General features: G+C 44.2%; 1 protein-coding gene across 3 annotated transcripts in view; it reads right to left on the bottom strand.

Moving 5' to 3' along the window:
* Nucleotides 1–900: 900 nt before the first annotated feature.
* LOC111850898 (kinesin-like protein KIF13B) overlaps nt 901–16979 on the bottom strand; it is a 47318-nt gene continuing 31239 nt past the window's right edge. Inside the window, exons 21-41 of one of the 3 annotated variants that reach the window (XR_011982535.1) lie at nt 15425–15541; nt 15006–15176; nt 14341–14498; nt 13968–14100; nt 13749–13877; nt 13555–13584; nt 13255–13354; nt 11925–12051; nt 11560–11615; nt 11281–11405; nt 11015–11194; nt 10291–10383; nt 9808–9960; nt 9597–9674; nt 8642–8692; nt 8425–8524; nt 6792–6925; nt 6113–6169; nt 4596–5358; nt 2755–4120; nt 901–2648 (exon numbers count right to left, since the gene is read on the bottom strand). Coding sequence is in view for 2 of the 3 variants with exons in the window: in XM_072699040.1 (XP_072555141.1) it covers nt 3948–4120; nt 4596–5358; nt 6113–6169; nt 6792–6925; nt 8425–8524; nt 8642–8692; nt 9597–9674; nt 9808–9960; nt 10291–10383; nt 11015–11194; nt 11281–11405; nt 11560–11615; nt 11925–12051; nt 13255–13354; nt 13555–13584; nt 13749–13877; nt 13968–14100; nt 14341–14498; nt 15006–15176; nt 15425–15541 (2928 nt within the window). In the remaining variant the exon portion in view is untranslated. Of the gene's footprint in view, nt 4121–4595; nt 5359–6112; nt 6170–6791; nt 6926–8424; nt 8525–8641; nt 8693–9596; nt 9675–9807; nt 9961–10290; nt 10384–11014; nt 11195–11280; nt 11406–11559; nt 11616–11924; nt 12052–13254; nt 13355–13554; nt 13585–13748; nt 13878–13967; nt 14101–14340; nt 14499–15005; nt 15177–15424; nt 15542–16979 lie in introns of all 3 variants that reach the window. The other 2 variants (XM_072699040.1, XM_072699041.1) reach the window with 2 other exon arrangements.

Raw genomic sequence — 16979 nt, 5'->3', positions numbered from 1 at the left:
GAGTGCTGGATTAACAAGTCCATCCCATGGAGGCCCCACCTTGCAACACAGGACTTGAAGGATCTGCTGCTAACGTCTTGCTGCCAGATAGAACTGGAGACCTTCGGAGGTCCTGTGGAGTCCATGCCTCAACAGATCAGAGGTGAGTTTCCCTAAGAGTTCTATCTTTTAACATGGAACTTACGAACAACGTAGTGTTAAGAAAGCTTCGGGAAACTCACCCCAGAGCTGTTTTGACGGCACAAGGGGGACCTACGCAATATTAGGCAGGTGGTTTTAATGTTATGGCTAATTGGTGCATCATTTCATTAATAGTTTTCAATGATTTTAAACTTCTATGGGGGGAAAGCTACGTCATTCGTAAACTACCGAATCAGGTAATTTGTGAGATGGCGACATCACTACATACAAGAATATGCATGCAGTACAGTACATGCTACATTAACAGTCAAGTAGACTGCCTCTAATGAGATTCAGCATGAGATGTCTAAGCATGTGATTTCAGACCCGTCTTTCTACCCCCTCTCCCTGCTGCATGGTGATGATGCTGCGGCAGAAAAAGGAAGTGCTTGGTTTGAAGTGACAGATCTCTCTGCTAATGCAAACCCAGCAAAATCGGTGTCATGTAAGAATGAGACCGGGGTATGCATTGATAATTAATTGCGCAGCCCTAGAATAAGATTGCATAGGGGAATGAATCAAGATTGTGATTTAAAAATGATTAATTGTAGAGCCCTAACCAGTATATTACTAATTATGCAACTTTTTTTCCCTAAACTATCAATTCATGTTGACAAAAGAAGAAAATTTCGTTTCACATGTTCACAGTTCTGTCACAAAAAAATGATTTAACAGCAGCAGCCCAAGACAGTCATAAATCAGGACAATCAATTCGAGAGATTCTGTAAAAACAAATTTTATTAACCTGTGACCAGAAGAACTGATTTCTTAAAAATGCACAGTATTACACGATTGTATTCTTTGGGTCTCAGCACAGAATAATCAGTTAACAGTTCAGTTAGCAGACTAGGGCCTTTCACTTGTGACTCTGTGCATATGTACATGCACTCCCATGTACATATACAGACAAAAAGCATCCGCAGTTTACAACAAATTGTGTTAAATGGGAACATCAGATTATTATACACTTAATATGAAGCATATGTATACAATAATATTAAACCTATGTTTTGTCTAATGGCTGATGTACAGTAGGTACAGCTATAGTACACATCACACAACTGGCTGCACAGCAACACGATTATGAAATGAGGCACAGATGGAAAGTAATTTCAGCAGGGACATCAGTGCAGTCAGGGAGGCAGCATGACATGGGGGCCGTGACAAGGATAGGGGTGGTTGCCGGAATTTGCATCAGGTCTTCAGAACAGACCATTCACTCAAGGATCAAGCAGGCAACAGCTTAAAAAGCACGACCTCTTCTGCGATCCGTTCAGAACCGTTTTACTCCCGCTGTCTGGGTCACATGGTAAACGTCTAAGGTAAGTATCACAGCACCTTCGGCATGAAAAAGCTCATTCTAGTCAGAGCAACTCAATTCAAGGCCACTTCCACTTCCTCTGTGACAATGTGACATTGTCCTTAACCTACTGCTTGGCATTCCAGGGCTGTTTACATATAATAGATGTTTACATACAGTACTTACACCAAATATTTACAACCTGAGTGTTAATAAGTATAAACAGGCAGTAGGAATCATATGTTTAGTGAACATGTTTTAGATAAGAATATTAATTTTAGGAGTTAAAAAGATTTATTTTTTTTTCGTTTCCCAAAAGTATTTTTTACAAAAAAGGACATTAACCTACACGTGAATCGGTTTAGTCATTACATGAACAGTCAGAGGTAGGGAGCCCTATATTGCACACATTTCATTGCAGATTGCAACTGGTAATTAAAAGGTCCCACAAGAATACATACGGAAACAGGGAATGACAACATGGATACAAACACTGTCCAGCTACGGGTAATCATCATATGGATGGTTTCAAAACAGAAAAGGTGCTTTGGCCCTTTGTGCATTCCGTAGAGCAGCATGCTGTGATCCCTCAGCAAAATGCACCTACATACCGTGCAGTACAGCAGCAGTGCAGGTTCTTTGATCTGGGTGTCTGACTGTACGTTTATAGTAAGAGCTGCTGTATCAAAATACTATGCAGCACAAGTTGGATTCAGTGTTAAACAAGCACGTTTGTCTGGAACCTATTTGTTGTCCTTAATGTCATTCCTATACATTACGATACTGGATGCATTAATAGAATTATAGTGCCATTAAATCAAAATAAAAATCCATGCCTTGAAAAAAAGTAGTATATACACAACACATATGATGATGGAACGATGAAACAGGACTTGAGTTTATAAAAGCAGGGTTAATAGGTAAAAATTTCTATCAGCAAAACTACCACCTCATATGTACAGTCTAAGTCTGTATGGTTTGTGTTTATTTTAGACTTCAGCACAGAAAAAAAAAAAACAGATTAAAATGATACATTTTGCTTGTGTTAACAGAATGCAATACTGAAGCTATGAAATTCTTATTTGGAAGCGAGGCATGATAGTATTTAAAATGCTCTGTAGACAGCTATTTGAAAGGGCAGTGGGGATGAACGCGGCCCCTCGCCACACTGTGAGAATGCTGCATATTTTTGAAATGCTGACTTTTTTTTTTATTCCGCGCGGGCCGTTTTTCAAAAAAACAAAGGATTGCTGTCGATGCTCCGCAATCGCGACCTGTGCAAAAGTTAAGGCTAGAGAGAATCAAGGGCTAGAATCAAGGCTAGTATTTCAAATTCGCAGCACGCGTTAGTCGCAGAGACCCTCACACAAGAAGGAAGTAAATATATTAACCCTTTTAAAGGGCCACTTCTAATTTTGATTTCAAACAAACATTTTAATGATAATCTGCACTTTGTGTCTATTTCTGGGACAAGGTGACCTATAGTCTTCTGCATCTATACAGCTTCTACAGTCAGACTCAATATGAGATGACATAGATAATAATCACAGTTTAAGGGGAAATGGGGACTGTAAACGAATGCCCAAAGGTCCAGGACACACGCCGACTGTCTCTCTACCATAATGTATATATTAAAATCCATCCCAGTAGGATGGCATATGTGCTTAAAATCAGCGGTACAGGACTTTGATTTATCTTAATCCACGATTTCAGTAAAATCAAAAGCGCGGTTGTCTTTGCGCATCCTCAAAATAAAAGTATATCTATGTGTATGCATAAATATGCCTTCAGAAATGTCATAAAAACAGGAACAGCTTTTTTGCAGGAAGCTGATAGTGGAAGGGGAATTGTTGTTCTTCCAGTGTGCTTAGGCTGTCATGTAGGTCCGGAAAGGCACTGCAGAACCATCCCTGAGACAGACTCTGTCTTTAAAAAGGCATTCTGTGCAGATAGAAGACTTTTCCTTTCCCTCCTTGATTCTTAAAGGCACGAATCTGGATTTTTAGCTATATAAATAAAACCAACACTACTGCAACATTTTGTCAGTAACAAGATCTGTTTAGTTCTTATACCATTTAGGATAATTTCAGCCGAAAGGAGAGCAGCTGCACTCAGAGGCTTTTGGAAAATATTGCTGTAGAATACTGCATTCTGTTAAATAGTGTTAGGGGGTAGGAAAATCAATCAGACGCAAATCACTTTCTGATTCAGCAGCAAAAGCAGCGATTCTGCCACTTCTCTAAACACGCGAGCACGCTTCCCTGGGCAAAGCGATTTAATTGCGGATAAACCAGCTCTTGATGTCATGCCGCGCATCACGTGTCGCCCGTACATCCTCACAGGCAGATAGCGGGAGCCAACCCACCGGGCAGTGTCTGTCAGGAAAGGTGGAGCTGCTCTACACATATCAACACCACAGGAGATGTGTGAGCCAGTGTGGGGGGAGGGGGTGTCGACACAGCCTCCTTTAGCTGGTCCAAGACTTGCGGTTCTCCCCTCGAGACAAGCCACTGCGTCGCCGGTCCTGTGTAGGACACTTGGCACCTGCTCCAGGACCCACCCTCTCCGGCCGCACGAGGACCCCGTAACCAGGGTTACAGCAGAAATACTGACGACCGGCTACAGAGCCGTCATTTTTACCTGCAGAGGACAGATAGGACAGTGACGGTACATAACTGAGTGTCCTTCCTGCAAGAATGAACCAATATCAGGCATTTGCCAATCAGCTACTGATATGTTGAATTTCAGTTAAGCTGGTAATGATGTTTGATAAATTACGACTATTTTGAGGACTAATCTAATATCCTCATGAGATCCAGCTATTCATCATTGTCCTCTGTAGAGGACATTGTGCTTTTGCTCATATCTCTCGTACTGCACAAGCCAGTCTATTAAGTCCTTTTGTTCATTAAGGAGGACAATTAGGGGTTTAAGATGACATCACATGTATGGGGGTGTGCTCTTAACCATCCCAACACAATTTAAGTAAAAAAAATAGATCATAAAATTATAAACCCCCACAGACCTCAGGAGGATGCTAAGAAAAGATGAAAACTGTAAATTATAAATGAATAGTAGCTAGTAGCTAATAGTAGCTAGAGGAATGAAAACGTACCTGACGGACTGTCCAACTCAACCCCCACCCAGATGCCGTCTGCGAAATCCGTGGTCCCAACGTAGCGAACTGTCCCGCACTTGCCCCCGCCCACAGTCACCCGCGCTCCGCCCTTCAACCAGTTTGGCAACGTGGTGTCCAGCGCTTCATCCGAGTCCGAAGTGATCTCCAGCTTCTCCAGGCTCCCTGACTGGCCTGTTTCAGGCCAAGCTGTTTTCTCCACCTCGTCCATAAACTTCTTCAAGGGCTTAACATCAGGGGTCGCTGTCATCTTGGCTTTGTGGGAATCGCCGGCCCTCGTCGAGCCATCAGCAGATAGTAATGCTGGAAGGGGGCTTGCTGTAGGAAGGACAGGCTTTGTGTCTAGCTGAGACGACACAAGACCGTTCCTGTCAGCAGCTTTCAGCTCCACGGGGGTCACTGCTCTTAGATGGCCTTTTCCTTTCTCAGCAGTGCCTCGAAATCCATCTTTCCCCCCATCCACTACAGCGGTGGAGTTAAGCGATCTCACTGCGGTGTCCTCACTGTCAATGCTAGGCGTAGTAGCTATGCTAGCTGTACCCGGGCAGGCGCCAGGCTCTCCACCAGTGGAATACACCTCGGACAGGGTTGCCATGGAGACACTGGTAGAGAAATAACCGCTTGACACCTCACTGGTAGGGCTGAGCAGCGTGTCATCATGCGTTTCGTGCTTAGATAGAGGTGGAGAATCTGGCATGTCCGAGAATCTCTCCAATGAAGGACTGTGACCCGATGTGGCGACCTGCAGACATGCACATGGCAGGATCATTACTTTTCGCCATAGCAACCGCAGTGCATCACAAAAACCGGAAACACAGGCTTTTCTCATAAAAACACGCGAGACCCCATAAATGAACAGAATATTTAAACCAACAATTTTATTTTTATTTTTAATCAACATGATACTTCACTCAAAGATCAAAAAATTTCAGAATTATGGCTGCTCGATTATAGTAAAAATCATAACCACGATTATTTAAGACGACTACTCATTGACTTGAGAAGTACCGCACATTTATTGAAATTAAAAGAAAGAATAATTTACTTGAAAATAATTCAACTGAGGGAAAAAAATAGCTGGAAATGGATGTGCTAGACTTAACGGGATTTATAATGGAAGCATTTTTGCAAAACAAAATGCAGAACAATAATAGTTTTCTCTCAATTTTGATAATAGTTGGAAGCCAAAATCATAATTGCAATTAAAATTCGATTAATCGCCCTGCCTTAATAACAACAGAAAAGAGTTACAGTAAGTAAAACTCCATTTTACTACACCAAAGTCCATATGGATTAAATAATTAAAGATACATTACTAACCAGGCAGACAGGTTAAAACAAAACATTATGTTACAATCAGGCACGCAGGGATTTTTTTTAGACCGTCAGGCTCTTGGGAGCCAAACAGAAGCCCCAGCCGTAGCTCTGCAAGCAGTGACAATGGAATATTCATGGCTGTTCTCAGATTTCTGCCTTGTTTAATGTAGAAGACTTACCAGTTCTGGCTTAATGGGGCCTTCATGAATGGACTGTACCATGATGCGAGGAACAGGCTAAAGAGAATGAACAGAAGCTTTCATCGTACAAGGCAAGAGTTTACAGAACGAATCTACGCAAAACGCACCAGCTCGATGACAAACACAGAATTAGCTTTGCGAACACTTGTACGTGAGTTTATATTTTAAGGTTCTCTTCACAATTATGAATACCAAATCCTGATATAAATGAATATTATATATGGATAGCTCGCTCGAGAAGGATTACGGCTGTTTGAAGGGCAATCACTGGCAACACAAAAGCTCCAACCATGACCTAGAATTTGAGTTTTCTCTTCCTACCAAAACTTCTGCAGCCATAGCTACAGAATCCCAAGGCTGATGCCGATTGCATTTTCTTTCTGCCTTTTTAAAAGTGTGATAAGCTAATTTATCCCTTTCAGAAGATCTCCCACTGCTCGGGGCATGGCAGGCTATTACAGCCTACACTTGCAGGCTTTCACTCCTGTGCATGCAAACTGCCTCAGACGACTCCATCTCAGTCGTTTCTCATTCCAATTCTTTCAGAAACATCCTCACGGAAGTGATGCACAAAAAGTATGTTTGAAAAAGCAGGGGTGTTACTATAAAGAGGGGCCCGCAGGGTCTTGTGGAGAGTCGGGGGGGGGGGCACTCCCACCTGCTGGGCTTGAGGTGATGGGCGAAGGTCTTTTTTTTCATCCCGGGCAGGGAAGAGGGACTTCAGTAGTTTAGGCATCTGAGGAGCCAGAGCCTTCACTGGGGAAAGACAAGAGGCAGCCAGTCTTGAGATACCTAAGAGGGGGGGGTAGAGGAAGAAAAGGAGGAAGAAGAAGAGAAGGAAGGTGGAAGAAGCAGAGGGGAAGAGAAAGAAGACAGGAGAGGAGAGGACATGAGAGAAAATACAGAAAGACGTTGCTAGATGAAGGAGGCACTATCAAAAGCCTTTCAAAGTAAAATTCAGAGGATTCCCTCGCACACCCCTATAAAGGCTGCAATCCTAAAACTAACAGGGTAAGAAAATAAACTGTGTAGAAAAACCACAGCTTAAATAAGCAGCAATGGGTTAGGATTTACTCAATCAAGCTCTTATCTCCGGATGTTGACAAGGGGGCAGGGACAACTCTCCCCTCAGCTCACCAACTCTCCCCTCAGCTCACCAACTCTCCCCTCAGCTCACCAACTCTCCCCTCAGCTCACCAACTCTCCCCTCAGCTCACCAACTCTCCCCTCAGCTCACCAACTCAACAACTCTCCCCTCAGCTCACCAACTCAACAACTCTCCCCTCAGCTCACCAACTCAACAACTCTCCCCTCAGCTCACCAACAACTCTCCCCTCAGCTCACCAACTCTCCCCTCAGCTCACCAACTCTACCCTCAGCTCACCAACCCTGGGCATGTTTTAAGAAAATTGGATCAGCCCTTTTTACGGACTCGGCCCACTTTTCAGCGAGACCGAGTAATAAAGCATAGCGAGCAGGTGTTAGAAACAGCTGAAACAATATATATCACAGCTTTCCATTGCAGTGTCCTTCTGGAGTGGAATAGTAGGATGCGCTTTTCCTGCAGTGTATATAAGCTGAACAATACAGATGCCTAGCTAAACCCATTTGTCTATTACCAGCCAAAGCTTACATGGACTTTACTTGCCGTTTGTTCTTATTGAGTTGCATTTGTTCTTTGTTAAAGAACATGATCATTAATAGCAAACAACATTTCAGTAGCTTTTGGGTGTTCTGACTTGAGCAAAATGCTGGATGAAGGACAATAAGATAAAGAGCAGGACCTGATATTACATAAATATTTAAACGGTGTCTGGGCGTGTATTATATTCTATATCCTGACGTCTCATCTGCTGCTCAACAGTGCAAGACCATAAAATCCTCTGAATTTTAAAGCTGAATAATTCCGAGTCTTGCATTTATGGAACATTACTGGCAAGGAATGAAGAGCAGAATTTGACAGCATTGGTAAATAAGAACAAATTACAATACTGGGACAGTCGTGAGACTGAATAGAAAAAGACCACACAAGTGCATATAATTCACAGATGCAACAAAACTATTAGCACTTGAATAAGGAGCTATGCATGTATAAATCCAAATAAAGAGATGGCAGCAATCATTTACAGTTAAGAAAAAAAATATGTGGTTGAGACATAATCGTGGCATGAGATATTTGCAAATGACGCCGAGGAAAGTAAAAGGAGGACAAACGATGGTGAGGCTTCGGTAGGAGTTTGGCTGAATAGGTCACCATGGGGATACACAGGTGGTTTAGATAAGATGCGAACCTGATTCTGGCTCCTGGCTTTCTGCAGGGGAGGGCTGCGGAGGGGGGCGGCTTAGCTGAGGGGAAGCCCTGAAAATGTCCTGCTGACTCTCCCAGCGGCCCTGAATGGATGGTTTGAAGGAAAGACCAGCGATACAGATGACTTGTTAAAAACTACTGGATCACTGGTACTGAAACCTGACTGTGGGGAGGCTTAAAAAAAAAGGTAGCGGTCTTACCTTGTCATCCAGCAAGCAACTTGTGGAAAGATCTTGTCTGCTCCCAGTCAACTATAAGATGGAAAGATGAGGTGGGAAGGGGACCATTATATTCTAGTGTGTTCTCTTAACTTAGACACCAATTCATACGGCTGAGAACTTTTCGACCAATAAACATCAAGAACAAGTGCATATCCCTTTTTTAAAGCAAGTCTCCTTGGCAGTCCTTGTTAAGAAAAAAAAGCACTCTGCATAATTACAGCATCTCCAGCTTCACACACTCAAGATCAATGCTTTTAACTAGATGACTTTCAGCTGACAAGCTAAGAACATCATGTTCTATTCAGGAATACATGCCACTAAAGGTTTGCCACACACAATATATCATCAGGATTAGGGCTGTAATGGTACACGTATTTGTCGTGTACTGTTCGATACATTATTTTCGGTTCGGTATGCACAATGAAACAAATGAATACATTTATTGACACGGGCGGAACCTAAATTCACAAGTAGATATTCAAGATGGAAAACATTATGCTAATTGTGGCTGTGAGCTGCTTACTGCCAGTCATAATTGCCCATTTTGGAACATTTTTGTTTCCCAATAAATTATACCGCATTGGAGAGAGAGAAGCTGGTGAGACCAAGACACTCTGTCGGCTGTGTGATACCGAACTCCGATATGCTGCTAGAAACACATTGAACGTGCTAACTCATTTGAAACGACATCATCCAAGTGTGTGTGCAACCAAAGCTGTTCCTAAATAGAGCATAGAACATATGTAGAACACAGAACATGTAGCTAACATGTAGCACACTACGAAGCCAAGATACTGCTGTTTTGCTTCAACTGGTATAATTGTTGAGCGTTGACATTTGACCGTGTTTATATTACGGATGATCCTGTGCATAAGGGGGTGTTCATTATAATGCATTCATAAAGCATTATAACCGCGCATTCATGTGCATTTACCCTGTTTACGTTGGGGGAGCTCAGGCTGCGTCTGTTCCCCTTCCCTTTCACTGCAAACTGCTCCCGCACAGCTACTTCCTGTACACATACACGCACACAAGCAGAGACACAGGGACATGAACATCAATATGCAGAGTGACGAACAGCAGGGAAGGGGAGCAGGCCGATGGGGGATGCTAATGAACGCATCGGGACGCCCGACAGGGCCCACCTGCCGCATGCGGTCCAGCGTGAGGATGTTCTCCACGGCCAACACGCTGCGCAGGTACTTCTCAATGGCTGCCTCGCTGTCGGCAGATTTGGGGTTCTCCGTGTTGGCGGCGAGCCGGGCCAGCATCTCCCGGTCTTCGGAGCTCTGGGCATCCTGACATGTATATGCATCGTTAAGCGGTAAACCTATAAATACCCCCTCAATGGCCCTGGTCACTTTACCGTTGATTTACTGAGAGTCTGCTGGCACTATCTCAAGCCGCTGTATATGGATGTTATGACAATAAAGTCCATTTGATAAGAAGTGGGGATTGTAAAGGATGAGGCGGGGAAATTAATGTGACATCACCATATCAAGCTGCCAAAGGCCAAAATAAGGCTATGAATAGCTAACCATCCCCTGTACATCTGCAGCGGCATCCCAACGGTAAGCTGACGGTCTTGCGGCTGTCGTGTGCTGCGCCCCCCCCCCCCCCCCCCTCACCCTGGGGATGTTCGAGACGATCTCGAAGGTGACCCCGCAGCCAGGGATGGTGCTCCGCTGGGACTTCCGCCGCAGAAAGTTCTGGGCAAAACCCTGCAATCACAGAACCGTGTCCGCAGCCATAAAAGTGAAAAAGTGAACCGCTTTTCATGGACCAAACCCCCCCGCCCCAGGGTCTCACAGCTACTCTCCAGCTTTTGAGGCAACTCTCAACAGGTCGCTAGGCTGCTAATTAAGGCCCAAAGACCCTTTATGGACACACACACCACACTGGGAATAAGATTCATTTACAAGATCCACTAATTGGTGAAGGTTTTGCTTCTCTATACAAAACGACAAAGAGCCCTGGGATGTAACTAGGTCTTAAATCTGGCTTGTATAACAAATGCAAATGGCCAGCAATTTTGTGGGGGGGGAAGGGGGGGTTAAAAAAAATCCATTAGAACATTTTAGTGGGATAGAATAAGCAGTGAAGCGAATGAACCAGGGAGGATGTGTAACCCCTGATATTTAATTTGGCTAAATATAATATAAATATATTATAATTATATAATAAATATAAAATATTCCTCTATATTACATTTATCTTATTAATTTGCAACCCCCCCCCCCCCTCGATATCAAACTCTCTCCCATGCTGTTAGACTAAATAATCTTAAAAATGTCTATGAAGAGATGCAAACATAGAATCAGTGATTCGCAGCACGGTTAGGGGCGGACGGACCTGGCGGCCGACGACGCTGACGCAGATGCGCTTGCGCAAGACCAGCTGCATCTCCTCCGGGTGGCTGAGCTGCACCACTGCGCGCACGATCAGGTAGACGCGCTGCTCCTGTGCCGCGCCCCCCCGGCTCAGCTGGGGACACTCGTGCACGGCCGAGTCCCAGGAAGCCTCGGCCTTCACCTGGAGGGGGCAGTATACAGTGGAATGGGTCGGCAGAGCCGAGAAAAGTCGGGCTGCCCCTCGCTCACCAGAACTGCCCCCCTCACCTCGTTGTCATCGTGCTTCACAATCTGTAGGTCGAAGAAATAATCCTCGTCCTCTCCGCTGAGCGTGGCGTCCCAGCCTCCCGCTTCCGCCATGTCCAGATTGTCCTGGGAACTGAAGTCTTCCGCTGGACACAGGGAGAGAAGGAGGTGGGGGTTTGCATCACTCCAAAGTCACGCTGACAGAATCACCACACACAGTCTCCTTTGCAAGGACATAAGCCATCTGTTTCCGGTAATGTACATACGGCGCACGCTGGATAAACAGAGGAGGAAACGAACCATTGAGATCTAAGAAGAGGACCGGGCTGTGTTTCTCCATCCCAGCCACAGGAACCCTGTGGGAACAGGAGCCGGCTTGTCAGCACCTTGGGGACCCAAGATCCACAGAGCGATTCCACCTCAAAACTCATGAACCAATAACACACAGAGACACACACACAGACACACACACACACACACAGAGACACAGAAAGACAGACAGACAGACAGACAGACAGACAGACAGACAGACAGACACACACACATACAGACACACACACACACACCATAGCTCTAAAAGGTGGCCCGCATATGTAAGGGTGCTCTCCACTCAAAGTGTCCTGGCAAGGAAAGTTGGGACGACCGTAATCCCAGGGCAAACTCACCACTCTGCAGGGGCGCCAGGGATGCCACTACCAGCGGAGGGCACCAGGACGGCGTTTCGCTCCTCTGTCAGGGTGAGACGGCACTCCAGCAGCTGGGCCTCTTGGTCGACGTCATCCTCGGTCTTGTCTGTGTACATGGAGATTCACCCAATTTAGACAGCTGAACTCTATGAGCTCATCTCATTCCTGCATAGCAAACTTACCCCATGAAGGCCTAAAAGGAACAAATAAGATAAATATGACACTATTTATAGCATCCCATTACACTATTAAAATGCAAAAAATCATGCCGATTCTTTTATTCCATTTATACATCAACTAAAAGGAAAAACTAATTCTACCTACAAATATTCAAAATGTGACAATCGTCATATGTGAAAGAGTGAGATCATGAATCAAAGGCAGCTATTCCACTGGCCAGTCCTCACAAGACATGCCAAAAATGTAAGCCATTAAAATTCAATGGATTAAAGAGAATATTAATAGAAAAATGCAATGATTCAAGTACAAACCTGGAACTTCTGCATAACCTCAAATCACTGCACATTTCATGGCAATTTCCATCATGACTCATACGCACTGAAATGCTGAACGCTACCAGAACCATCAGCTGAAGCAGTCAGTGGTTCCTCACATATCAGTAACAATCCATCTTTCCCACTACAGCAACCTATGGCATTCATTTTCCTCAAGAGACAGGAAAAATGCACTAGTACCCCACAGACATAGAAAGCTAATATATCTAACCCGAAGTGAAGCTGCAGCTGTGATAGTGCTCGACAGCTGGACAAGCACAAGAGAAAACTTTGTGACACATCCCTCTAGACCTTAATGTAATCTAAAACCTGGATAACTTCACCAAAAATATTCGGCAACACTGCTTGAAGCTGTCATCTATAATGCATTATAGCTTATGCCTTCATAATGCATTATAAGTCAGTATAAGACCTAATAAAGCATTAGAGCATCCTCTATTGACAATCATATATATTATATGCATTATGAAGGAATCTCTAGTGCATTACAGATGAGAGCTTCATATAAAGCATTCATATTGCATAATAAACATGGGTATAATGTGCGCCACATTTTATAAATATTTATAGCCATGTTCATAATGCTTTATGAATGCATTATAATGTGTTAGGAATGTGTTCATAGATACTTCATAGATATTCTGCTTACGATAAAACAGGAGTAAGACAACTCACAATTAAAAGCTTTATAGATATTTGCCAGGACTGTAAGAAGAAAAGCACTCAACCAGATTGGACGATGTACTTCTACTTCTGAATGTGTTCAATTGAAAAAGGTTCTGATCAAACTCTACCTGGTTTGCTGACTAGTTTCTGGAGGTGCTGGTCCAGGTACTCCTGTCGCTTGGTTAGGGCCGCTAACCACTGCTGTCGAAGTCGCTCCAAGTCCCGTTCCTGCAGAAGGCAAAGGTCATTAACCGCGCTCCTTACAGGAACCACAGAAACAAACACACCAGCCTTTAAGCACTGATAAATCCATCATGAGAACAATTCATTTCACAAAAATTAAAAACAAAAAGACAAAAGCTAAAATTTATAAAGAAGACTGCTATTCAGCGGTCATGACAATAATTCATCATATAAACTTCCTATACCTGATAGCTGTCCATGTCATCACCGTCACCCTTCAATGGAAAGAAAATCTCATGTCAGGTTTAAAGAAAAGCACAATCCTTTTGTACTGGCAAAAGCAAATGAAAAATTGTGTCCAGGTTTTCATACTGAATATATTATAGCAGAGAAATATCTGACAGGGTAAATAACTCCCCAAAGACATGCCCCCCCACACCTTGGAGGTGTGAGCCTGGCGAATCTCCACACAGCCCACGGACACGGCCTGGATCGTCTCCACCACCAGGGGCATGGTGCCCGAATCCTGCACAGAGACGATCTCCACCTGGATGCGCCGGGACTGGCCCTGTGGGGGAGGAGAGGGGGGGTGTCATGCTGCGAGCTTCCCAGAGAGAGCCCTCGGGGGGCGGGCAAGCGTGTCGACCCGCGCGCCGACCTGTTTGAGCTGGAAGATGCCGCCGGTGCACACATCCGGGGCGGCCACCACCTCTACCGGGATGTACTCGCCGTTTTCATTCAGCTCCAGCAGCTGCACCCACATCTCCAGCCTCCGGGTCACTTCGCTCCACCTGCAAACACAATCTGACTCGTAATGGTCCAGAATCACTTATACGGGGCAACAGGGTGAACTGCAGTTGGAGTTTCACAAAACAACTAGCTGCTGCTGTATAAGATCACTTTACACTGATTACCTTGGCAGAATACTGAAAATAAATAAAACTAAAAAAGTACCATTAACTTTCACATGGCACAATATCCTCCATGCATTTGTAGATAGAGTGCGTCCAGCGCTTCCTGTGAGGGCATACCTGTCCCTCAGCGTGCGGGTCTTGGCCTGGATGACGCCAAGGTCCCAAAGAGCCGCGTTCCTGCACGGGTCATTCTTCTTGTGTCCATAGACCTCAATAGCCACCGCGCCTTCTGTCAGGTACTCAATGAAGTCCTCAGTTACCGACACAGACAGTTCCTGCAGGAAGCCAGCCGCCGCAGGCAGAGGAACACAGGACTGAGAACTGACAAATGAATCAGGTATTGATGCACACAGACAAATACGCAAGGGTGTTTATCAATACCAAGAACGCAAAGAATGTACTTGCGCTGTTGGCAAGAGAGGTCTTGCTAACTTGCCTCCCAAGATCGAACTCGGGACGCAATGAATAATGAGATAGTTCTTGTGGGCGAGGATGTAACCGATGCATACTTGGTATTTGGGGCAGGGCAAGGACACCATCTGGGGATTATCACTGTCCTTCAGTATTGGAACTGTACTTCGGCAATGGAAGATGACGTCATACAAGTACGCGAGAGCACAACAAAGGTCAAGTTTGCGTACAGATAAACACACCATATCAGTCTTTCTTTCTGGACTCCACACGGCTTGAAGAGAAAGCATTACAGATCGCACATCTGGCACAAATTAGCGCCGCTTAAGCCTGTCAGCTGACTTCCTGCCAGTCCGTCTATGACTACACACCTTGCAGCTGTCAAACACCACCATGAAGTGGGGGTCCTTGATGCTGGGGGACGAGCAGGGGTCCATCTCTGGCCCCACAACAATAGGCTCGGAGTGGTCCCAGAAGGAGTACTGGCAGAAGACAAAGTTGGAGAGGTGCCAGGGCAGCCCCGTAGCCTGCAAGATCTTTATCTGTCATAGGGGCAAACAGACAGGGCGATCAGACCACTGCAGCACACAAACTCAGGCATGGCTTAACAGTCCAGTCAGCCAGTCTCTTCAATTAATCTGCCAATGTTCCTAACCCAGATTACCTTGGTTTTCACAATTCCATAAACGGGAATAAGCCTGGACAACAGATTTCATCTATGTAAACCTACACCAAAACACATGAACTTTTGCTGCAAAGGAATGCCCCCCCCCCCCCAAATAGCACTCACCATGCAGACTAGCTTGCGCTCCAGCATCTCCCCCTCAGGGTTCTCCACATAGTCCTCGCCATCATCCTGGAAGCTGCCGCTGACGCGCAAAACTTCCACATGGAGGCGCCCTGCCACCTGACAAGGCAAGTGATCAGCTTGTCACTCCAATGCCACAACACACACAGAGCAAAAAATCACTGTAAAGTATGCAAGAAACAAGCCGCTACTAGTCAAGATATTACCTAGCTAATCGAAATCAGTCCTCCACTACCAAACCTGTACACACAGTGGTACTAGACAGCTAAAGAGAATAAGACTATTACACAAAGGAAACTCATTTACATTGTGCAAAGTCATATCTCTGCAAAAGCATTTGCACTCTGCAAAATCATATCTTCTCAATTCACAGCTTCATTTAATCAACTGCAATCGTTGCTCAATTTGAACATCCACAGGAATTATTCTCTCCTAACAGCTGTGACTTTATAAACAAGTATAAATTAAGCGTACAACTATATATTATATATAACCTAGATGAGTTCCAGGTTCACTGTAATTCTGTACTGGCAAAGCAATCATGGAAGAGTGATAGATGGATAAATTAAGATGATAAATTATGAAAGTTAAGTATTTTTCTAGCAAAATAAATAGCTTGAATGCCAAACATTTTACTCAGTCTAACTTCAAACTCATTTTACAGTCTAGAGTCCGTAAATAACTAACTCTTCTATATAACTGTAACTTTATAGAGCTTCAACTGGTTACATTTTATGCTTCTGAGAAGTGGATCTACTTAAGTGTTACTTGTGAAAGAACCTTTTAGGACTCAATTTCTCTCACATAATGAACATGTATATTCTAAAACTGAACTGGAAATTATAGAAACGCAATTCCTTAATAGCATGCCAGTGAAATGAGATTCAGCCACACTCAACCCACGTTACGAATATTGTGAACACTATCAGCTAGGGGCGTCTAGACTGAAGGTTGTACTGAAGCACACGCAGAATTAAAGGGGCAGATCCTAAGCACTCGCCAGTCATAAGGACCATATTATGCACATGGTAAACAACCTGCACAAAATTAATTCATTTATTTTTAACAGGCACTCTTTACAAAAGCAGCAGAGCTCCATGACCCTCTTTAAAGTTACTCTTCTATGGGCTGACACGGAACAAAGAAAACTTCTATGAATACATAAAAACTGAAATATCCTCCACATATTCCCTCACTTTTTGCACCATCATTGCCCAAAACTGTATCCAAAATGTCAGTCACCATGGTCTTCGCTTAAAGGTGCCACTCCCCTTTTACAATACAGCCTACCAGAAGCCAGAAGTCATACATGCCACATTCATACCAATGCAAATACAGATTTTTTTCCACAGATAAAAAGGGGTTGTGCCAATAAGTTGGCATTTTTGTGACACGTGAATAACAAACTTGCAAAATTAGCAGTTATTATTTGTATGATGTCATTTTATTTAAAAATTAAGTCCGATATTCTTGCTGAACACATGCCTTTGACTTAATGGGCTAATTTCTGCTTTTGCTGGCGAGCCCATGGAAGGTG

The sequence above is a fragment of the Paramormyrops kingsleyae genome, chromosome 14, assembly GCF_048594095.1.
Source record: "Paramormyrops kingsleyae isolate MSU_618 chromosome 14, PKINGS_0.4, whole genome shotgun sequence".
In the NCBI taxonomy this organism is placed as follows: Eukaryota; Metazoa; Chordata; class Actinopteri; order Osteoglossiformes; family Mormyridae; genus Paramormyrops; species Paramormyrops kingsleyae.
Note: the sequence above shows the minus strand (reverse complement) of the source record. Positions and strands in the feature narration are given on the sequence as shown.